This window comes from Populus trichocarpa, chromosome 1 (genome assembly GCF_000002775.5).
Source record: "Populus trichocarpa isolate Nisqually-1 chromosome 1, P.trichocarpa_v4.1, whole genome shotgun sequence".
Lineage (NCBI taxonomy): Eukaryota > Viridiplantae > Streptophyta > Magnoliopsida > Malpighiales > Salicaceae > Populus > Populus trichocarpa.
Genome location: NC_037285.2, coordinates 2,877,627 through 2,901,496, shown reverse-complemented (window position 1 = coordinate 2,901,496; position 23,870 = coordinate 2,877,627). Strand labels below are relative to the sequence as shown.

The 23,870-nt window shown below is 36.4% G+C and overlaps 6 protein-coding genes across 19 annotated transcripts in view; 4 read left to right on the top strand and 2 right to left on the bottom strand.

Annotated features, from left to right (window-relative positions):
* The window catches only part of LOC112326133 (wall-associated receptor kinase-like 22), a 129,057-nt gene that overhangs the window by 3,700 nt on the left and 101,487 nt on the right, over positions 1-23,870 (top strand). The gene's annotated exons all lie outside the window — the stretch shown is intronic.
* LOC7476788 (wall-associated receptor kinase-like 22) overlaps positions 1-23,870 on the top strand; it is a 151,579-nt gene that overhangs the window by 60,067 nt on the left and 67,642 nt on the right. The window lies entirely within an intron of this gene.
* Positions 1-23,870, top strand: part of LOC112328040 (wall-associated receptor kinase-like 22) — a 97,246-nt gene that overhangs the window by 70,285 nt on the left and 3,091 nt on the right. For 2 of the 8 annotated variants that reach the window (XM_052455243.1, XM_052455256.1), the window contains exons 1-4: positions 19,919-20,353; positions 20,843-21,060; positions 21,373-21,501; positions 21,996-22,127. The exons of 1 other annotated variant lie outside the window; for it this stretch is intronic. In XM_052455243.1, the coding sequence (XP_052311203.1) occupies positions 19,945-20,353; positions 20,843-21,060; positions 21,373-21,501; positions 21,996-22,127 (888 nt within the window). In that variant the 5' untranslated portion in view covers positions 19,919-19,944. 5 more of the 8 variants (XR_008059937.1, XM_024604569.1, XM_024604558.1 and 2 more) reach the window with 5 other exon arrangements.
* The window catches only part of LOC112324893 (probable CCR4-associated factor 1 homolog 11), a 41,003-nt gene continuing 18,081 nt past the window's right edge, over positions 949-23,870 (bottom strand). Inside the window, exon 2 of the mRNA XM_052455342.1 lies at positions 949-1,004. Coding sequence (XP_052311302.1) covers positions 991-1,004 — 14 coding nt within the window. The 3' untranslated portion in view covers positions 949-990. The remainder of the gene's footprint in view (positions 1,005-23,870) is intronic.
* LOC112323669 (uncharacterized) lies at positions 9,073-9,844 on the bottom strand. Its single transcript, XM_052455359.1, has one exon. The coding sequence runs from the start codon at positions 9,552-9,554 to the stop codon at positions 9,270-9,272; it is 285 nt and encodes a 94-aa protein (XP_052311319.1). The 5' UTR covers positions 9,555-9,844; the 3' UTR covers positions 9,073-9,269.
* On the top strand, positions 17,166-18,067 carry LOC18094380 (metallothionein-like protein type 2). Its single transcript, XM_006368616.3, has 3 exons — positions 17,166-17,391; positions 17,552-17,632; positions 17,723-18,067. The coding sequence occupies exons 1-3, from the start codon at positions 17,336-17,338 to the stop codon at positions 17,811-17,813; spliced, it is 228 nt and encodes a 75-aa protein (XP_006368678.2). The 5' UTR covers positions 17,166-17,335; the 3' UTR covers positions 17,814-18,067.

Here is a 23,870-nt window from a genome sequence, read left to right as displayed (position 1 = left end):
TAAATAATTACTTATGTGGAGGATTTCAATTGTATATTTAGTGGAAACAACAGTATTGAAAGGTATATTAAGTAATACTCTAAAAGGTATGGGAAAAATATTGTTCCCCGCACCATTATTCATCAAGAAACAAATCATTTGTGGATTGCTGCGATATATGATTTTTTTAATCCCTCTTCTTTCTTTTTTTTTTAATTGCACTTTTATAAACCCAAATTGATAACCAATTATAGCACATTTATTAAGGAATGCAAGATTCAAAGATAGGTAATTAAAATGAAAAACACAATAAAAAGAAATGGTTTTGCTAAAATTGAGACTAAACATATATTTTAGTCCCCTAACTTTTAAAATTATAAGCTTTCAGTCCTTAACAATTTATAAAATTCAATTTTGATCCTAAATTTTATTTTTTTTATTTCTTGATCGTTGGTTTAAGAGAATAGCTGGATTCTCATGATAAAAAAAAAATCTTGGTTGAGATTGATACAAGAAATTAAGACATGAAACATGTCTCTTTTATCCCGGCCCAACCATGTCCATCTTTTTTTATCTAGAGATATTACAAAACACTATCTTAGCAACGTGTTAATAAATTAAATTTATTTTCATTTTATTTTTCTTTTTTTAAAATTTTAAAACTATAAAAAAAGTACTAAATTATAGAAAACAAATTAAACAGATACATAGGCTGCTAATTTACATAAAACACATAAATTCAAAATTTATTAGTCTTTAATTTTAAGTCATCATTATCAATTTGTCAAGAATATCTTTAATTGGATTTCCATTAGTTTAGCAAAAAAAAGTCGAGTGCCTATGAATGCAAACTTGAATTAATGCAAAACGAATCAGAATATATAGCTAATCAAGGGAAAAAAATATAAGCACAAAATCGAGGAACTTGGATTAAAAAGTTTAAGCGAAAAAAAAAGAGATGACACTGAAAATATTTGATAGACCTGAGAGTACAACTCCATTGATATTCCTTCAAACTAGAGTGCCTATGAAAGTATCAGGTGCGTAAGTCAAGAGGAGGGTATTGACTATGGAGAAACCTTCAGTCCTGTGGTGAAACTCGCCACTGTTCGTCTAGTTCTTGCCCTTGCTGCTCACTTTAATTGGTCCTTGCGGCAGCTTGATGTGAAGAATGCATTCTTGCATGGCATTCTTCATGAGGAGGTTTATATGACTCAACCTCCAAGCTTTGTTAGTAAGGCTCATCCCTCTGATTTTGTTCGCCGGCTGAGGAAGTCTTTGTATGGTCTTAAGCAGGCTCCTCGTGCCTGGAATGAGCGGTTCACCAGTTTTTTGCCCAGCTTGGGGTTTTAAGCATGTCTTGCTGATTCCTCTTTATTTGTTCAGCACTCTTCTCATGGCACTCTGATCTTGCTCCTCTATGTTGACGATATCATTCTTACTGGCAGCCATTCCTCTCTTTTTTCGTATGTTATTGCTGCTCTGTCTCAGGAATTTGACCTCACAGATTTGGGTCCATTGCATCATTTTTTGGGGCTGCAGATTTCCTATCTGCCTTCTGGTTTACTTGTGTCTCAAACTAGCTATATCACTGACTTACTTGCCAGGGTTGATTTGCAGAATTCAAAAGCTTGTGCTACTCCTTGTCTTCCTCATCATCACCTGCTCAAGGATGACGGCCAACCATATTCTAATCCGCAGCAATACAGGAGCATTGTGGGAGCCTTGCAGTATCTCACTTTCACAAGGCCTGATATTGCATTTTCGGTGAATCAAGCTTGCCAGTTCATGCATAATCCAATGGTCTCTCATGTTGTCGCAGTCAAACGTATTTTGCGATATCTCAAAGGTACCCTACATCTTGGCCTTCACTTTCATCCTGGTCCTCTTCATTTGCAGGCCTACAGTGATGCCGACTGGGCTGGAGATCCTAATGACCGCCGGTCTGTCTCTGGTTCTCTTGTCTATTTTGGTTCTAGTCCTATTTCTTGGGCTTCTAAGAAACAACATACTGTTTCTCGTTCGTCTACGGAGGCTGAATATCGCGCTCTCGCTATCACTGCTGCAGAGCTTGCCTGGATTCGTCAACTACTTTGTGACATTCATATTCCTTTACTTCTTCCACCTTTAATTCATTGCGATAATATTTCTGCTATCTCCCTTGCTTCCAATCCAGTGTTCCATTCCAGGATGAAACATCTCCAGATCGATTATCATTTTGTTAGGGAGCGGGTTATCATGGGTGATTTACTGGTCCAGCATGTCTCCTCTAGTGATCAGTTTGCTGATATCCTCACCAAAGGCCTTTCCATTTTTTTATTTCAGCATCATTGCTCCAATCTCATGCTTGGCTCCTCCCAACCTGCGATTGAGGGGGCATGTAAAGATATCAACGGTCCTAATGATGCCAAGTGTCAGAAGATTAGCAATTAATATTGTTACAATGCTGTTAGTATTTTTTATTACAAAAGGAGAATCTGTTAGCATTAATATTGTGTGTAAAAGGAAGAATATTCTTCGTATAGTATCTTTTCAATACTACATATATAAACTGAGTATGAGTAATGGAAACATTAAGCAAAAGCAAATAATAAAACAGTGATAGAATTCGTCTTCTGCTTCTCTGTGCATAACAGATTCATTCATTCTCTGTTCTTCGTTCTTTTCACTCTCTGCTTTTTTCTTCATTTCTATTTCATTTCTATATAAACATTATGTTGGGATTTGCCATTATTGGGCAACCTACCCTAAGGAGTAGGGTTACCATTTGTCAATGATAGTTGCACCCACCATTGACAAATGTATCAACCCATGTGCAGCCATTGTTGAGAAGATGCCATGGATGCCTATAAAAGAGGCATGATTTTGTGAGAGTAAATTGAGAGGGTTGAAGAGAACGAAAGAGAGGGGTGAGAATGTGAAGAGTGTAGAGAGAAAGAGAGAGCTGCAATGGCAGCAGCCTTGCTGCCATTGCAGCAGCTGCAAAGGCAGCAATGAGAGTTGGGAGTTGAGTTTGAGTGAAGTGATCCTCCTCCTCCATGTATTGTGTTGTAATCCTTTCTCTATCTCTAAATAATATGGACTCTCCCGTGGATGTAGACGGTTTTGCCGAACCACGTTAAATATTGTGTCCCAGTGTGCTTAGCCTCCTATGAACAACTATCAGTACACCACCGGTCCGCGCATGGGGGAGCAGGAATCCCCAACAATTGGTATCAGAGCACATGGTTTAAGTGGTGTTTGATTTTTGCTCAACAATAAAAGTTCTCAAACTGGTGTTTTGACCATACCACTGTGTAGAGGAGGCCGAGACGAAGCCACTGGTGAAAACGGCGTCAACATCGGAAGTCGGACATGACCGCACTCTCTATCAGTCTCCGGCAAGGCGTCTGCCACGCGCGCAGACGCGCCCCACGCGTCTTCTTCACCCGGATGAGTTGACCCGACCCGAATACCAGTTGACCCGACCCATGTGACTGACCCGGATATTGATGACATCAGCATGACGTAAAAGTGACGTCAGCGTGAATAGTAGACATGCCAGGGATGACATTAGCATGATGTAATTGTGACATCATCATGTACAGTAGCATGGCCCATGATGACATCAGCATGATGTAATGGAGACATCAGCATGCAAAGTTAGCATGCCATGTCAGCGTCCAGTCAGCAGACACGCAAACACAGTGGGACCCACCTGCCACATCATCAGCCGCGAGCCGATCCAAGCCGAGCCGAGTGAGCCAGCCGAATTGGAGCCGAGCCGAGCCGCGAGCCGAGGGACAGGATCCAGTGTAGCTGATCCTATGTGCAACCGGATCTGAGATTGAATCTGGGCCGCTCATCAGGCCAGAATTGTTTTGATCAAATCTTAGCCATCTGAAATGCGATTTGGACGATTTTAGACTTGTTTCCAGCTAATTTGATCGTTCCGGATGCAATGGTACGGTCCGATCATTGAGATTTGAGACCAAAAATGGCGGTGGTTAATTAACAAAAGAGATTGCCCGATTAGGAGGCATCTGAAGGTCATCATGGTGGTCGATGGAGATGAAGAAGAAGATGTCACACACATTTGCCCAATTATGTGTGCTGAACTGCTAAGTGGTGGAATTTTGTTTTTTGAATTGCCTTGATGGAAGGTAAAATTGGGACACTCTGGACACCCGATCAAGTGGACAATTAGAGGTGTAGAGTGAAAACTGATGAAGACCAATCTTGACGAATCTAAGCACTGGTAGTCTCGCCAGATGTTGAGAAATCATGTAGTAAACTAGTATATTCCAGATCACTTGTAAAGGAAAGCTGCAACAAAGCTAGCAAATGGTTGTATATACGGAAAGACAGTACGATGGATAGATATGGCCTAAGAAGTTCTGTCTAGGAGATTGAGTTTTAAGCGGGACCAGTGTGACCCCTCCAATCTTTCCTGGGAACTTGCTTAGTGGAAGGATTATCCATACGGTACTATTTTCATATATATAGCAGTTTGTAATGAAACAGTTGAAGACTAGCAGGATGGCGGCACAAGGGAACAGTTGGGTTCCGTATGATCAAGGATCTGATGAAGTGGTGATTTCTCCAAAGAAGTTAGATTCGGTGACTGTGATTTCTCAAGGGAAGAATTGATGAAGACCCTGATAATGGAAGAGGAATACAGTAAGGGGATAAAGATTGGCACCCTATTTTTGACTTGGACAGGTGTTGTGACAGGATGAGCTGCTGTCAAACATAAGCAAGGAATAGGGAAAAATCTGGAGAACAGAAATTGCACGAGGGCACATGGAGATTGTGCAGGAGTACCCGTAGGATCCAACGAGGTACTGTAATGAGACAACAGGTGCAAGGAGAAGAAGTGTTCTCAGATGAAGCTCAGAGCAGAGACTGTTAAAGTTTGTACAACAGGAAGTCTCTTGTGCTCTTAATGAAGACAACATGCGAAGACCTTTCCAATGTATGCAAGGATGGAAAGAGAGCTGTTGCAGAGGCACCTAATTAAGGAGGTGCAAATGCCTGTGATACAAGGCAACCGCCTATGATGAAAGGCGAAGACACCAAAGATAGTTGGTGTAGGTGGAGCTGTCAAGCAGAAAAGCATAGAAGCTCCAAACATAGAAATCGAGGTGGAGGATTGCGAGGAGTATACCGCAAGTTTCTCTTTCTATGTAATCAGTGGCAGTTATCTCTCCCATAGTGCACATGGTGGTAGAGAACTTTTTTGGAGCCACTTTGAAGCATCTCAGTTGAAGGAGGATGCGACCGCCTATGAAAGGCGAAGACACCTTAGAGAAGGTGTGTGGGCCGCGATAGGAGCCCCATTTCAGACCGCCGCATGACAACGGGCGAAGACACCTTAGAGAAGGTGTGAGGGCCGCGATAGGAGCCCCATTTCAGACCGCCGCATGACGACGAGTGGAGACACCTGAGGAGAAGGTGTGAGGGCCATGATATGAGCCCAGTTCAGAACGCCTCAGAGCCAATGTGATGGCTAGATATGAGTGGACAGGTGTATAGCCAATGAAGTGGCTATGATGAGTATGAAGACAAATGCAGGATTGACTTTCATGGATATTGCCCCCATGCTAAAGATCAATGAGCTAGAAGACATTTGTCTTGGACAATAAGTGTGTGACTTGTGGAGCATTAAGACGCGGCTGCTATGAAGGAGTAGAGGGCATGCGCAGGTTCCCGGAACAAGTTGACTCTTGTCAAGGTGGTGAGCTCAGTGAAGGCATTGTAATACTCAGTATCAAGACATATATGGATCAACCTTTAATGGGCTGCCCCCATAGGTGAAAGTGGAGAGCTACCTGGACTCTTGAGACTAAGAGCGAGAGACTCACGGAGAAGTAAGGCGTGGTTCCTAGAGTGGAACAGAGGGCAGGCGCAACTCCTGGATGAGTAGACTCTTGGAAGAGTGGTGAGCTCGTGATCATATTGAGATACTCAGATAATGACTGTCGCACTTGGAAATAGAAATTTCCGTTTGAGGGGGTGTTGTAAGCCTTGGTGTGAGGCTTGATGAATCATTCCGGACCGAGCATGGTTGATACGCTCGAAGGGGAATGCAGTGTGTCCCAGAGACAAGCGTTAACACTCTTCAGATGTGAAGTGGCAGACCATCTGGTTGTAGTGATCCTTTTGTGTGAGAAAAGGTGTGCTTTGGTGACTCTGGTGATTGAAAGGTTTGGCGAGTACCTATAAACTTGGCCACAGATGCTCTCGGAATGGTAAGCTTGGAAGAGCTGCAAGATACAAGTTTGTGCTGAAGAAGCAAGAGGACAATTGCCCATATAAATGTCAAAGGGGGTGATTGTTGGGATTTGCCATTATTGGGCAACCTACCCTAAGGAGTAGGGTTACCATTTGTCAATGATAGTTGCACCCACCATTGACAAATGTATCAACCCATGTGCAGCCATTGTTGAGAAGATGCCATGGATGCCTATAAAAGAGGCATGATTTTGTGAGAGTAAATTGAGAGGGTTGAAGAGAACGAAAGAGAGGGGTGAGAATGTGAAGAGTGTAGAGAGAAAGTGAAGGGCTGCAATGGCAGCAGCTGCAAAGGCAGCAATAAGAGTTGGGAGTTGAGTTTGAGTGAAGTGATCCTCCTCCTCCATGTATTGTGTTGTAATCCTTTCTCTATCTCTAAATAATATGGACTCTCCCGTGGATGTAGACGGTTTTGCCGAACCACGTTAAATATTGTGTCCCAGTGTGCTTAGCCTCCTATGAACAACTATCAGTACACCACCGGTCCGCGCATGGGGGAGCAGGAATCCCCAACACATTACTGTCTATCATGTATCAAGTGCGTAAGTGAACCCTAACCAGCCTTCACACAGTCCAAACATCATTCCCTCATAGCCATTCAATTTCTCGAGATCAATTTTAGCACACGACTATCCTTGAATCTCACGAATGTTTGAAGAGTTAACAAGCTATCAGATCCTGCCTGGTGCCTTCTTCCCGTTATTCGTTCAACACCAAGTAACATGGCCACCCTCTCCAATCCACCGTGCAAGCCACTAATGCATCCCATCATGAATTTTGTGTCATAAACTCGAACCCCAAAGAAAAACCTCATCATCCCCAAAAAAGACCGCATATCACTTGGCAACTCTCGTTTAGTTAAAATCTTGATCAAGAATCCAAAATCATAAGCGCCATGAAAAGTAATCCAAGTTATTGAAGAATTATTGGAAACAAGTCCAGAACTCAAAATCAGCCTTCCAAAATCTGAGGAATCAATACCCTTCTCTCTGTTCTTCTTCAAATCAATACCTTGGCGTTCAAGTAACCCAATAGACTCTTCATTGTGATGATCGTGCTTGATATTGAAATCCCGGAAATTAAACTGCCACGCATAGTGGAATTCTGTTCCCAAACTTGGAAGATTTCCATGTGAATCAGAAAGAGTCATCCCAAGTTGAATTATTTTCAAGAGATCAACATTCCACTTCATGAGACGGTAGTTTTCATAGGGAGTGGCATGAGACAGCGAACTTTTGTCACGATTTAATTGAAAGACAGTACCAAGGAATTCTGTGTCCAAAGCAACCAAGGGGAAGCGAGAGATCGCTTCCTTGATTAGAAAAAACTCATATACGAGGTTGTCTGCCCAGACTTCGCGCAGATGTACTGGTTTGTTGCTCTTCATCGTTGACGCTGTTGAGATTTGAAGATCTAATGCAAGTTGAGCTATTTCAATGGCTTAGGTTGTCAATCTATAGCCAAGATCAGAAGGCGTGGTCCGAAGTTGATTAGGAGTGTATGGAATCCTTGTTTCTTCTGGTTTTCCATCTCAAAATTAAAAAAAGAGATCATTCCTAGGTTTCCTGCCGTGAGAAGGATTGTTCTAATGGAATGCTACTTTCAGTGTCTTAAATTAATTCGGTTTATAATTACAACCTCTTTATATAATCAAGGAGTCCTTAACGATTAAGACTCTTAATTGCCTACCTAATATCCAATCAGGGAGGGATTAAAAAAACAAATTGCATGTATTGTTCAATCCCTGCCAGCAAATAGATGAGCCGCCCCAAATCAAGAAAAATTGTTACTCCATCTGTTTCAAAGATATTATTTCATTTAACTTTTCAGCAATTATTTACGTATCTTATTTCAAATTATTTTATTCATCATTTGAAAGTAAATAAGAGAGAATCTTGAGTGGAAGAATTAAAATAAATTATAATTAGAGGTATAATAGTAAAATCAAGTAGTTAATTGTTTAATTTTTTTAATCATGGATTATAATTTTAGGACATCCAAAATGAAAGGTGAACAATATCTTTGAAATAGAGGGAGCGGTTTTCTGTGACAAATGATGATTTTGCTAAATCAAGAAGACAAATTGTCGGTCTAAATTGTTATTGGATTGAGTTTTAAATTAAATTGAGTGGAACATCCTAATAAGTCAATCTATAATCTATTTTTTTTTTAAAATGAAATAATATTATTTCAAAAAAAATTCTAAAAACAACCTTATTTTGAAATTAATCCACATAACTGAAGATCAGTTGTTGTTTTCTAACTTATGTCTTCAGTTGTTTGAGCATCAATTAACTACAGAGCGGATATTCTATGAAGATAGGCAAATTAAAAGAGGCCTATTGATCGGCTTTGTGCTATGTTACGAAGAAAATGAAATAAGAAGCTATTTTGTGAATTGGTTAGAAGAAAGCACAGGTGCTAAATTAACATGCAATTGGCAGCCGGGGATCGGGAAATTGATTGAGCAATCCAGAACTAGCAGAAAAGGTCTTCCTCTCGGTGTTTCATGGTGTGCCTGCCTATTCTTTATCTGTAAGCAAAGAAACTCTGGATGTCATAACTCTGAAATTCCCCTGTTAACAGCATTTCTCAAGCTGTTCTTTTCACTGTCAAACACAAATGGTGGAAAACTGCAATTTGTCAAGCAGCTATTTACCAAGAAAACAGACTTGTTTGCTATCTGTTATAACTGGGAACTGGTCTGAATAGGTGGCTTTCTTTTTGTATAGCTTTGTAGCAGGTCGATCCTGCTTCTCGTTCATTGAATAATGATTTCATTCATCAAAAAACTTACAGCACAGATAAACTATATCCAGAAAATGGGAAAACATAATTTAGCCATAAAAGAAATCACCTGTGTAATTGTTATAAAAACAATGAAGAATTATCAGTGGATGTGATTAAAAATTTTAAAGACAAATTCTGGTACATCATCATGTATACAAAGTCACCAAGGAGCTCAAGCATGAGGCAGAGAAAACACTACCAAGAACCGATTGACTGTGTCATCCGTGCTAGAAAAATTTGAGTTTTCCATTGCCTCCAGAATCCTCTGCCAGCTCCAAACGACATAATGTCTTTTTGGTACCTGTCAGTCCAGAACATGATTCAATGGCCCCTAGGGTAACAGCGAAGTAGAGATAGATTGTGCATAAGAAAGCCAAGAGAGCCAAGGCTGTTAAGAGGAAACGGTGTCGCTGAAGGAGTGTTGACCAGCTACCCAACTCATCCCGTGGGAATTGCTTCCGGAAAGATGGTGATCTCCGGTGAGGAGAAGTTATCATGCTATCAAGAACCATACCTTATATTCTGAGCTTCCTTCGACAACCTGAAACTATCCTAATTTGAGTTCATGGTGGAGGGTAAGGAGACATAATAGAATCAAAATTTCATTAAAAAAAAAAATACAACAAATACCAAGAGGAAATTATTCTGAGCATTACTGTCATCATCTAATATAATTTAACAAAGCAGGGTTTATTACTATGTTTGAGTGGCTTTAAATTTGGTTGAACAATATCTTGCTTGGAGAATGAGGGGAGCACACAAACACCTCTAATTCATCTCCCTCGCTTGCTAGAATGAGGGGAGCACACAAATATAATTTAAGAAAGCAGGGCTTATTTAAAATTCTATGATATAATAAAATAGTTAAATTATTAAATAATTGTCCTGTACTTCTTCACAGCCAGTCGGACTAGAATTTTTTAAAATAAAACACTTGCTAATATTATTAAAAAAAAATCCTACAATATTCTTATTCGAAAACAAAGGAAAACATTAATAAGCAGAGTTCAGATTTCGTTTGTTCAAATTTGTCTCTCTACTCTCTTTCCTTTTATGGATTTTTCTATCCCTTTTGTATATGTTCATTACATCCTATAACATTAACAAAACACAATCTTGCAATCTCTATATAACTCCTTTTGAATTAGGCTTGCTAGTTGATTGCTGATTAATTTCTAAAGATATGTTCATTCTAAGTACTTATCTACTAGATAATATTCCACATTATAATAAGATCTTGGCATGCACTCTAGAGAAACGACTTTTCTTCCCCTGTTTTATTCATAGCATCGTCGTCTACACGCTACCTTTCTATCTTTAATTTCTGTATTCTGAGTCCCAACACATTTAAGGGGTTCAAAGCCTACTGTTTCTTCTCTTTAGTTTTAGACTACTCGTCTTTGAATTGGTTAGACGAAAGTCACCATAACTCAATTTGAGAGCCTTAATTTATAGTCTTGTGGAATTTAAACATTATTAATCAAAGCTTGGTAGTTGGAAAGAAACATCCTAGCTCTAAATCCTACAGAAACTTGTGGAAATATTAGCATCCCTTTTCCATTTGGAATAGGAATTCGATTTCAAAAAGATAACCTCCTTCTTGAAGTATTAAATTCCTATGATTCTGAAATTTATTTTGTTTCGACTTCTAAACAATGGATTTACAATCTTTCTTCTCTTCTTTCTGTAGCAGCCAAACAAGAAATAAAATTAACGGTAAAAAAAAAAGAAACTTGAAAGAATTGGAAATAAAAAATTGTAACTCAGTTGAGTTGATGTTAGTGTTTTTTGTTGGAATAAAAAACTAGTGTTGTAGGAGTTTAAGGACAGCGAAACAAAGATATAAAACTAAATAACAAGAAGAAAATTTGGGAGGAAGGCAATTTTATTAAATGTTTTCTCTTGTGTATTTCTCTCTACACATATCAATTATGCTTCGGACTCTATAAGTCTATTTATAGACCTTGAGTCCTCGACAAATAAGAAATTAAATTACTCAAAGGAAATCTTAATCTGAATAGGAAACGTATTTTGCCGACTGAACTGGTCAACCGATTCATTTAATTCAAGCGGTTCTCAACTAGTAGACCGATTTTTCTATTTTTTAGTTAAAATGAAATCTGGTTTACTTTTAACATCTCCCCTTAAACTTGATTTCTTGCAAATAAAGAATAAGAAGAAGATTTGAGATGTACTAAAGAACATCTTGGGATTTCTTGCAAAGGGATCAACAAATTGGGTTAATTGATTGTGGCAAGATGTTTCTATTTCTCTAAATGCACTTTCTTTTGTTAATTTTTATGGCGGATTGAAAATCCTCAAATTTAGAAATTTAGGGTTTATGTGTGTTTGTATTTGGAAAGGTGACATAGTGCAGTTATTGGTTAATTTTGGGTTAGATAACATGGCTAAGGATTAAATTAAAGATATTAAAATCTAAATTTTTGAAATTTGGGACCATAAGTGGGCAGACATGGTAGGGATTTTGGGGAAATGTGGAAACTTGATTAAATTATGTGATTTTGATATTTTAAAATGATGTTGGGAATGCTTGGGGTCGAAATGGAATGTTGTGATATGGATCGCTAGGAAGTTAGTTATTGCTGCAATATGTTGGAATGGTGTAAATGTGTAATTTTGGCTAAATTGTGTGGTTTTGAGGATAGAAAGATGATGTGATGGTTAAACTTCAATAGTATGATGATGAAATTATATTTGATCATAATTATGATTCTTGATGAATTGAATTTCTAGATATGGGATTATGTAGGTTGAATGTGAAATGATGGAAGGAAAAAAATTGTGTAAATATTGGTGTTTTAATAATTTAATTATGCTTAGAAATTGTTTGAAAGTTTGCAATTTAAAAGGTTATGTATACTAACTAAATTTTGATTGAGAAGTTAATAATGAAAAATATAAAATTGTAATTTGAGATACAAGTAGTAATATGAAAAGAATGATGATGTGATTGAATAAGTATAAACAATGAATTAAAATGATTTGAGATACTAATTGGGGATGTTTCCTTAAAAATCAAGAGAGATGTCCAGGGTTGATCTAGCAGTTGGAGGAACTAACACTAATGGAATGTCAGGTATGTATTGCAGGTTCATATTAATTACAGGCCACCACAACATTGATCTTGTTGTTGGGATTGCATAGCTTTCGTTATTAGGTAGAATTTTATAATTTCTACTTTATGTCATGTAACCAAACTTGATGCATAGGTTAATAATTAATATTTTCAAGTTGTTACAAGTAAAATAATTAATTAGTAATTATTCTACTTTTTACTGGATAATTGTTTGCGCTCTACGCCTCAGGTCGTATCAAATTTTTGTTGAACTTAAAAAAAATATTCAAGTGTTGTTAACATGTTTTCTAAAAAAAAAATTATGTGGAGGTTAACTCGATGTGACATAGTCAACTTTACAGGTCCAAATACAACTCGAACAACCGATACAAAATATAGCATGACTAAAAAAAATCAAGACGATATCTTTTTTTAAAAAAAAATTAGATGACAACATATTGGATCTACTTGGATTTACTTGAATCGACTCGGATTTACTTGGATCAACTCATATTAACTTGCCAAATCTTCAACCGAAATCATGAAACCTTAATAACCCTATAGAAAGCAAAAAAATAAATAAATTATTAAGCTCAATTCTCAATTAATATAATATTGAAGGATGAAATTGAAAAAACATCAATTAGAAAAATAAGTTGAGTCAGCCCGGGTATTAAACCTGAGTCATGAGACTGAAATAACCGCATATAAAGAAAATTGAAATAAATTATAAAGCTGAATTCTCAATCGATGTTGAAGAATGAAATTGAAAAGAATCAATTAAAAAAAGAACACGAAAGAGTCAACCCAAACTAACCGACCAAACTCATTATTCAAGTCATGAGACTGAGATAACCTTGTAGAAAGCAAACTGAAATAAATTATGCAGTCTAATTCTCAATTAACCTAATATTAAAGGATGAAATTGGAAAAAAAAAATTAAAAAAAGACAAAAACAAACTGAGGCAACTTGGCTATTGTGTGACCCTGTTCATGAGATCATGATAACCCCATAAAAAAATAAAATGAAGTACAATTCTCAATCAACCCAATGTTGAAGGATTAAATTGAAAAAAAAATGAATAAGAAAACAAACAAAAAAAATCCCAAGTCAACTCGGGTTAACTTGCCGAACTCGAATCATGAGACCGAGATAAATACATAGAAATAAAAAATAAATAAAGTCAATTTTTTTATCAACACAATGTTGAATGATCAAAATTGAAAAAAAATCAATTAAAAAAGGACAAAAAAAAACCCGAGCCAATTTGGCTAACCCATAAAACTTGCGACCCGGGTCATGAGACCATCATAACCCCACAGAAAGTAAATAAAAGAAACATGAAACTAAATTCTCAATCAACCAAATATTGAAGGATGAAGTTGAGAAACAAATCAATTAAAAAAAAGAACAAAAAAATCACTTGAGTCAACCTGGGTTAACCTGTCAAACTTGGATCATAAGACCAGGATATCCCCTTAAAATATAAATCAAAATAAATTATAAAGTCTAATATCTATTAAACCTAATATTAGAGGATGGAATTGCAAAAAAAAATCTTTGAGGACCAGATTGTAAAAGGCCAAATCATTTCATTGTTAATTGCTACAATGAAATGTCAACAGAACTTTTAATATATGTTAATTATGTAAAAATAAATTAATGATATATAAATCCAAGCAATATTATGAATTCTACTTTACATGAATGTGGAGATTAATTGTGATTGAAGTTCTTTTAGTAGTAAGACTGAATTTGCCTAAGCACTGGTTGTGTGCACCAAATGTGGTTTGAGTTGTCGTTATGCATACAAATACTAACATAGGATAAAATTTTAGATAGAGCTCCCGTGGAGGACAGACTCTACTAGAATTTTGTTAAATTGAATAAATTATTTGTTTGAATGGAAAGTTCCTTGTGTGATTGACATGCATCCGAGGATACATAAAAAGAATTCCTTATTTTATTTTAAACGTACATGATTTATTCAATGTGGAATCATTACATTGAAGATGTTTTTGCTATTTTAATTATTTTTCCTAGTTTATTTAGAATTTTAAATAGTTTTCCTACTTAGCTTTGGATTCTTTGGTTTGGTCAGTTTTTGTCTTTATATAAACAATCATTGTGTTATTTTTTTCCCATCAAATTATGGAATATCAGATTTTTTAGAAAAATATCATATTCTTCCCTACATGTTTCTCTGTAATATAGGGTTGTATAACCTAAAAGGGCTTAGTGTTGGATGCTCACGACGTCAGGAAATTAAACTGAATCTTGGTTGATGCTCCATTTAGAAAAATAAAATGAAATTGAATTGAATTAAAAAATATTAAAGCTATTGTGACTGGATTTGAACACTAGACAAGTGTTGAGCCTCTTTTCTTGCAAATATCAAGGACTAAATTGCATAATCATGGAAGAGATTTAGCTCTTTTTGTTTTTTTTAGATCCCTTGATTTTTTTTCCTTTTATATGGGATCCCATAATGTTGAGGAAAAGTATTTGATACTCTGTTTTTTTTTTAAAAAAATAAAAATTCATTGATGTAAAATTAACAATTAAGGCTCGAGAGATCAATTTTTAAAAAAAGAAATTAAGGATCAAAAAAGACGGGCGGGGTAACTTGGCAGCGGTTGCAGGATGAGACCGTGGCGCTATATCGATGCATGCGGCCTCTTTTGGCTGCATTAAAAAGAGCCAAATATTCAACAAAACTGTAAAATATGAAGGGAAAAAAAAAACGTCATGAATGATGCAAGCAATAAAATAGTTAAATTATTAAATAATTGTCCTGTACTTCTTCACAGCCAGTCGGACTAGAATTTTTTAAAACAAAACACTTGCTAATATTATTAAAAAAAAAATTCCTACAATATTCTTATTCGAAAAAAAAGTAAAACATTAATTAGGAGAACTTTCATTTGATGGTATTACTGTTTAGATTTCGACCAAACTATAATGTCAGGGGTAATTTCCCCTATTTTTTTAAAAACATTTATGTAACATTGGAATTTATATATAACCTAAAACACATTTTTATCAATTATTTGACTTGCTTTTAAACTTGTTAAGTTGACTATGTTATGTCATGTCATGACAACTTCAAAACAATTTGATTTGGAACATGGACTAGGTATGTAGACGGGTCGGGAGGTTTCAATATTGACCCATTGGCAACCAAAAGTTTATCCCATAACTTGGATTTTGATAAACTTATTTTTAATGGACCTAAAAAACCTTTATGACCCTCCTCTCTTGGGCATGCCCAAGGGAATTAGCATGTCTCTAGTAGGAGCTTGATAGTGTGCCAAGCCCCGGTACGTTGGGTCTGGCGCCAACCACAACTTAGACGCTTTTGGGTTTAGCAGTGTGCCAAGCCACGGGCATGCTAGGCTTGGTAGTAAGCCAAGCTCCTAACATGCTCGTGAGAATGCACATCCTCCATTGGAACGTCTAAGAGAATGACCATCCTCCCTTGGCACACCCAAGGGAATAAGGTAATGTGGGTCTGGAAAAAAATACTAGACCCAAGATATTTGGACTTGGGAGTTAGCCAAGTCCAATGTAACGTGGATCTGACAAAAATACCAGATCCAAAGCATTTGGACTTGGCAGTCTGCCAAGTCCAAGGTAACGTGAGTCTTATAAACATGCTAGATCTAAGGCACTTGGACTTGATAGTCAGCCAAGTGCAAAGTAATGTATGTCTAACAAACATGTTAAACCCAAGGCACTTGAACTTGACAGTCTGCTAAGTCCAACACACTTGTACTTGGCAGACAGCCAAGTTCAAGACAATGTGAGACTAACAAACATGCCAAACTCAAGGCACTTGGACTTAATAGTTAGCCAAATCCAAGGTAACGACCATCTTTCCTTGGGCATGCTCAAGGAAATGACCATCCTCCTTTGGGTCTAACCTCGAGAAGAACTCAGTCTCCATGGGTTTAGCTGCATTTGACATCTTGGACCCTAATCTCTATACACCTTTTAGGTGTATAAAAGTCCTTAAAGGACCCAACATATTCTCATCGAACATTAGTATAGATGCAAGTGATATTTATCACTCATTAAATGTTATTAGGGTAAGATTACACCTTTTTAGTGTATAAAAGTCATCCAAGGACCCACCATATTCTCATCAAACATTAATACAAATGTAAGAGATATTTATCCTTCATTAAATACTATCAGCGTAATTACACTACAAGCCCTCCTCTTCACAAAAAGACAAGACTCATGAGCTATAAATATACTTTGAAACCTTCAAAACAAAAGTGCACAATCTTCATTTTCTACTGCATATATATTTTTAGAGCATTTCTATCTAGAATATTATTGTATTTTTCTCTCTCTAAAAAAAATACTCATTTAAGCGTCGAAAAGTTCTTATCTCCACCAAAAGAAACTTTTTGTAGGTACTAGTCACAAACCACCTTGGTTAGGAAAAATGAATGAGATTGTTAGGACCAATTAATTAACCGATTATTCAATCCGAAAATCTTATTCATTGGCTAGTTGAATTTCCTAGACCTTATTCTTTTTCTAGTGCAAAAAGAAAAATATCAGATATTCTTTTTCTAGTGCAAAAAGAAATACCGGGGGTAGCTTATAAAAGTAGTGGAGTATCCAAGAAGCCTTTATACTTTGATAATTAGTCGTTACACTGTTTTATGAACAAGAACCCATTTATTTTTCATTTTATATTTACAAGTAGTAGTGGAGTACCTATGAATCTTTCTAGGTTTTCATAATTAATCTTTATATGGCTTTATGAACGAGAACCCCCCTTTTTCTTAAAAAAAAAAAAATCAAGGTCTGGTGATCCACAAGAATCATTTTACACAATCTATCTAAGGCGATATATGACAGTGGTTCAAGAACAAAAAAAATGTCAATTTCTTCTTTCATTAGTTAACGTACAAGCTTAGCGTTTATCTACATTGTTATTTTTTTAATCCTGTCTTGTTTTGTGCCGATTCTAATTACTTTATAATTTCAATGACAAGTCCATTGTCCACTCTTGTTTAACCCTAATATTGCAGACGCTATCACCCTAGGATCTAACCACATGTATGGTGGATATCAACCCTCTTTTTCATGAACTACACTATAAATAGCATGCCAGACCTGATATTCAATCATCCCGAGTTGATTTAGCTTCAGCAAATTCATTTTCCAAGTAGCCCTTTATCCTGTTTTTCCTATAGAAGATGTCTGGATCAGGTTGCAGCTGTGGATCTGACTGCAAGTGCGGCAGTGGCTGCAAGTAATTGCTGTTTCTTTTCTTTAAAACCTTTTGCCTAGAAACATCGATATCCAGCCATGGAGCATATTAGTTACTTGATTTCTTATTTTATTTATTTCCTTTCTCTTCTGGAGACTATAGTCTGACATCTACCTTTCTGTTTCTGTGATTTCCTTGGCAGATGTGGCATGTACCCTGACTTAGGTATCTCAGAAAGCACCACAACTGAGACAATCATTGCAGGTTTAGCACCAGTTCACATGTAAGTGTCGCACAGTTGAAATACTGTAACTAGCTCCAGATAAGAAGGAATTTAACTGATTTGCTACTGATGCTGCTGCTGCTGCTGCAGGTTCTATGAGAGGTCTGAGATGAACTTTGGTGCTGAGAATGGCTGCAAGTGTGGATCAAGCTGCACCTGTGATCCATGCTCTTGCAAATGAGAAAACTTGGGCATGGCTCCAACAAAGCAGTTATTGTGTGCTATAATAAAACAGGTGGTCAGTCCATGTATGTATGATGGTGTTTGCTGTAAATTAATAAAACAGCAAAGGGTTCCTCAAAATCCTCTGTAGGATTTCATTTGCTGCTGTAGCTTGATGGCTACTGATCTTTGTCTTGTGTGTGTGTCACTGCTTTGTTGGCTTCAACTTTCAAGATGATTGAATGAAAAATGCTTGATTACTTCGTGCTTTAATAGTGTGCAAACCTTTTCTTCTCCTTTTTACCTGCAAATCACTGACTTTTCATTTGCTTTGACAATGATCGATGATTTGGCCATTCCTATGCTATGATAACATTGCAAACATTATTCTCTTGGATAAGAATTATCAAGTAAGTGTTATACTTGATTCAATTAAAAATCTAGCCAGATGAAGCTCTGAATCCCGAGTTTTTTTTTTTTTTTGATAAATCTATTGATCCGGGTTTTACACCTATATAAACAACAACTAGAATCCAACAAGAATCGCTACGAAAAGGCGCTTAATTTGCAAATCTCATGTTAGGAAACGTGCAATACAAAATTTTTCTAACATTTCTGCTCCATTTGTGGGGAAACTATGGAAGATGCCACTCACCTGTTAATGGAATTCAAAGATTCTTGGTTGGGGTCATATTCATACATGTCATCTGGGATATTTTTTGTATTTTTCAGTTTGAATGGGTCACATCAACACAAAAAAATAATTTTTAAAAATATAATTATAAGAGTTTGTAATTTAAATCATAAATTTAGCAGCTTCAGTCATAAACACAAATTAATCTAATATGTTAATGTTTTAATATTTTTTAAAAAAATATATATTAAAATATATTTTTTAGTTAAACTATATTTTTTTATTAATTATCCTGATTATCTTTGAACTTATATGAAAATAATTTTTATATAATTTAATTTGAAACTTTAATCAAGTAAAAAATCATATCAAGTGGTTTCAAGATTAAATTGATAGGCTAGATTTAATAACAGTATTAGAAAATTCCTTGCAACATAAATATTTTTTTATATTAAATTGTTTTTTAGTATGATTCACTGGGACTACGCAAACAATAAACTAGTTTTATCTAAAATAAAATTTCTACAAAATCATATACCACCTCTATGGAATATAATCTACCTATCTTTGCTACTTCTCTCTCTATATTTTAAAAATAATCTAAATTTGTCAATTTGTCATTCATTTGAGCTATTTTTTAATCAGTGATCATGAATAACATACATGTCAGAAAAAGCTACAAATGTATGAAAATAAAAGACCACTCGGATATTTAAGCTAAGCAATCAATTATTTTTAAAGCATTAATTATTTTCCACCGGCAATCAAAGCTCCAATTGATAAATTAATTAACATTTTAGAACCTGAGAAATCCTCCATGACACGCAGGGGAATAAAAAGGTGTATACATGACAATAAAGAAGAAGAAGAAGAAGAAAAAGAGCAGATAAAATGTGCACTTTCGGTGCATTCAAGGAAAATCCTGGCGTTCTACTAAATAAAAAATCAATATGGACTGATTGGGGTTAAAAAATAAATACGATAAGAAATTAATATAGTCTAATCCAATAAAAAATCAAGATTGATTTGTGACTTGAAATAAAACTAACTAAAAACCCGTTAGATATTTTACTCATATTCTTTTCCAAAATAATATAAAAAAATTAAATCAATTGAGGTTGATATTTTTTCTATGAAAAACCATCCCTACCCCAAGTTAACCCTAGCTTAGGATTATTTATAACTATGCCATTAAATATAGATTCAAGACCTCTCACGTCAATCTTTTTTATTCCAAGAGAATTATGCCCAAAAAATACCTTATAAACGCATTAATTTAGATAAGGAAAACTTGTCCACAGATGAATTAAAATATACATATTTTTAAAATGGATCATAAAAAACTGTATATCAATATAAACTGAGGTTGTGACCTGTAAGAAAAAAAAAAAGAACAGAAAAATAAAATAAAATCAGAAGACCCACACGTGTTTCTTTTTGGATATATAACTAGAAATTGAGTGGTGATCGCCTCCATGTTGTCACTTTGTGCCTTCGATATTAGCGGGCAGTCACCATGGCCCAACACAATCCCCATCCCTCTCTTGCACTGCTAACAAACCCACCATTATCACCAAAACACGTGGCCCCCCACACACTCATTACTAGCACTACTCTCTATAACTCTTCTCTCATTATACCCAATTCAAAGTTCAATTTTTTTAGCACCGAAATCATTAGCAGGACTCAAAAGACTCAAACTTTAGCTATGGCCACAGCCCCAAATGCTGCCAAGGTGACCCCAGCCGTGATTGTTGGTGCTGGAAGGGTGGGAAGGGCCTTACAAGAAATGGGTAGTGGTCAGGATTTGCTTGTGAAGAGAGGAGAACCGGTGCCGCTTGATTTTGAGGGTCCCATTTTGGTTTGTACAAGAAATGATGATCTTGATGCTGTTCTAGAAGCTACGCCCAAGGCTAGATGGAGCGGTATCAATACCTGATTATATGTTACTGTTTTGCTTTTATAAAAATGGTCACAGTGCAAATTGTTTTTGCTTTTAGTTTCGTTGATTGAATTATAATATTGTATGCTCTAATTGAACCGAATGGTATTTATGATTGTTTTGTTTGATTGAGTTGGAAGTTTAATATGTGTTGTTTTTGCTTTTAGTTTTGTTGATTGAATTATAATATTGTATGCTCTCATTGAATCGAATTGTATATAGGATTGTTTTGTTTGATTGAATTGGAAGTTTAATATGTCTTATGCCTTTTGAATTGCTTAAATTTTGATCTAAAAAAAAGAAAAAACAGTTGAGTGACAAAATTTCAGTGTTTTCTTCATCAATGTCGTTGGATTATGCTATTATGGAATTTATTTGATCTGAAACTTTGGATTTTGTAATCTTTGCTATGCATTTTATGGCATCTGATAAATGGCAGTGAATGATTGGGTGGATGCTGACAGTCTAGCAGATTTGGTTTTTTTCCAGAATGGGATGCTGGAGCCATGGTTTCAAAGTAAAGGTCTTGGTGATGCAGACCAAGTGCTGGCATATTTTGCTGTATCAAAGCTTGGAGAACATCCTACTGATGGAAAGACTGATACCAATCCTGAAGGACTGACTGCAGCATATGGAAAATGGGCATCTGCAGTAGCTGCTAGATTGCATGCTGGAGGGCTGTCCTGTAAGGTAAAGAAAGTGTTCTTAATCTTCATCTGATTGAAACCATTATAAGGGAATTCATTAAAATCTAAAAAACACAGGGATTGGAGGTTGACACAAAAAGGTAAGATCTTCAGGTTTAACTCTGTAATCAAAGATATCTTACATGAAAGGCAAGGTCGGCACTTTGATGGGGTGGGTTTTCTGGGTTATTTCTCTTTTTTTCAGTGTTCAAACTTAGTCTAACGTTCCCTCTTTCCCCTTTACATTCAGAATTGTGGAATTCACATTCTGATATTAGTGTGGCATTTTTACATTTTTATTCATCGTTGCAATCAGCTTCTTGACAAGGAAGCTTTTCAGAAGCAAATGTTAGAGAAGCTGATCTGGATCTCAGCATTCATGCTTGTTGGAGCTCGTCATCCAGGGGCAACTGTTGGTGTCGTGGAGAAAGAATTCCGCTATGAGGTAAAGCTATCTTTGACAATGGAGTCTATTTAAAGCATCAGAGTTTGAGTTACTGCGTATCTTTCGCTAGTGTTTATAGTTTATACTTGGGTGATTTAATTTGTTTCATTCATTATTTATTTCTTTAATGCTTTCATTTGATTGCAGCTAATCCGCTTTCTACTTGATGCTATTTAGTAAATCCCATTCCCTATTAGTGCTACTTCTTTATGCTTTGTGGACTTTAAGATATAAATCAATTGGATGATGTAATTGTGAAACTAGGTATTTCTTGCACATGATTTTCTGTTTTCTATGTGGTGTGCATATCTTAGCAAGTCATGCTCCATCAACTTGGCAAAGAGCTCTTTCCTTTCAGCCCTTCGCTAAGCCTCCTCTCCTTTTGCAGACCTTTGCTTCACAAGATTATGATTGTTAAGTTCTTGAATTTGTTTGTGCACAATAAAATCTCTAAAATGAATAGATCTGATTGATACTGACACTTGTGTTTCCAGGTGTCTAGCCTTATTACAGAACTTGCTTCTGCAGCAGCTGCAGAAAAAGGAATAGTATTTGAAGAAGCTATCGAGGAAAGATTATGTGCCTATGCACGTGCTGTTGCCCACTTCCCGACAGCTGTTAAGGAGGTACAAGTTTTTGTTAACCTTAGCTTTTAAGCATTTAGCACAACTTTATCAATTTTGATGGAGTTGGTGGATTCGAACTAGTTTGATAAATATATGTTGGTTAAGAGACTTGAGCCTACTTGGACCTAATAGAAGAGGGTTAAGGGAGGATAAAGTTTACCTTATTTTGTAGCACATCTACTGCAAGAATAAAATAAAATTGCAATCTGCTTCTCACTTGAAAGTTAACTTCTTGCAGTTTAAATGGAGGAATGGCTGGTTCTATTCTCTCTCCGAGAAGGCGGTTTCTGAAGGGAAGCCTGATCCTTGCCCCCTACACACATCGTGGCTTAAAGAGTTAAAAGTAGTCTAGGATATGAAACTTTTACTTTGTCAATGGACAGGAATGCATGCTTCTCTAAAGACCACTTGTGGATGCAATTAAGTTAATGACAGTAGTGTACATGGCTGTTACTGTTAATGGTGGTTTTTTTTTAAAAAAAAATGTTCAGATAAGGAAATTGCTGAAATGAAGGCTGCAAATAATACGAGGGAAAAGAAACCAACTTTCGGGACCTTACAACCGGTATTTTGTTACGGGGTTTGAATCAGCTTTTAGGCTTAAAAGCTGAAACGGCAAATCCCACACTCATTCTTGGATTGGAGGCTCATTAGTTGTTTGAGTTAGGTTTTTGACTGATCTCTTTGAGATTATTTAACAATCTTTACCATAACAAGGATCAATTCAAACAATCAAAAGTATTCATATGGCTCAAATGCAGACAATAAGAGCAATTTTGCTGAATTAATTGATGAAAACACAGAGGGCACTATTGTATTGCAGCGCATGCATGCTACAATCAATCTTTTCGATCCGAATGTTCGTGCCTTGGGAGCTATGAGGGCAACCTTCACCTTGAACTTGGATGCACGGGGTTATTCAATTACGAGATCAATAAACTTTATATAGCCATTAGAGGTAAGTCTCTGACTTCTTCTTCTTTCTTCTTGTCGTTGTTCTGGTAAGGGGTACGGGCACCCTGTAAACCTCCTTGAAAGCTTTGGGCTCATGGTTAATACCATAGTCATCATATCCCATCTGGCTCATAACTCAGCCTAGCCCAGGTCAAGAATTGGGCGGGTCGAATAGATAGCGAGATCAATACACTCTCTATAGCCATGATAGGCAAGCCTCTGATTTCATCTTCTTCTTCTTGTTTTCTCGTTACCAAAATCGGTGAATAGGGGTACTGGTACCCTGAAACCTCCTACGAAGCATAGGGCCCATAGTTAACACAGTAGACTGCGTCCCCTTGTGTTAAGCCCAAGGACGCTCCATAGGCCAAACAGAGAAGCAACCATTCCTGGAACCCTAATTTTTTTTCCAGCAACGATACAAGTGCTAGACTTTTCAAGTGGTTGATTACTGTCCTTGCACCCTCTATTTTCTAATGACAAGTGTTTTATTTGGAATATTGGTGGATCTCAAAGCTGCTACAAAGTCTTTCAATTGGATTATATTGTCTAAATGGTCTTAATTTCAATTAACAAGAAAAATCCTTCAACGCATAGGAATTCGATTTCCAAAAGATAACCATCTTCTTGAAGTTTTAAATTTCTATGATTCTGGAATTTATCTCGTTTCGACTTCGAAAACAATTGCAATCTTTGTTCTCTTCTTCTTTGCAGCAGCTGAACAAAGAAAAAAAATAAACCAATGGTCAAAAAAATAAACTTGAAAGAGTTTTACTGTAACTCAGCTGA

Coding starts and splice junctions, on each gene's coding strand:
- LOC18094380 (XM_006368616.3), top strand. CDS start 17,336: ATGTCTGGATCAGGTTGCAGCTGTGGATCTGACTGCAAGTGCGGCAGT. Junction 17,392..17,551: donor AAGTGCGGCAGTGGCTGCAA/GTAATTGCTGTT, acceptor TTTCCTTGGCAG/ATGTGGCATGTACCCTGACT. Junction 17,633..17,722: donor GGTTTAGCACCAGTTCACAT/GTAAGTGTCGCA, acceptor CTGCTGCTGCAG/GTTCTATGAGAGGTCTGAGA.
- LOC112323669 (XM_052455359.1), bottom strand. CDS start 9,554: ATGGTTCTTGATAGCATGATAACTTCTCCTCACCGGAGATCACCATCT.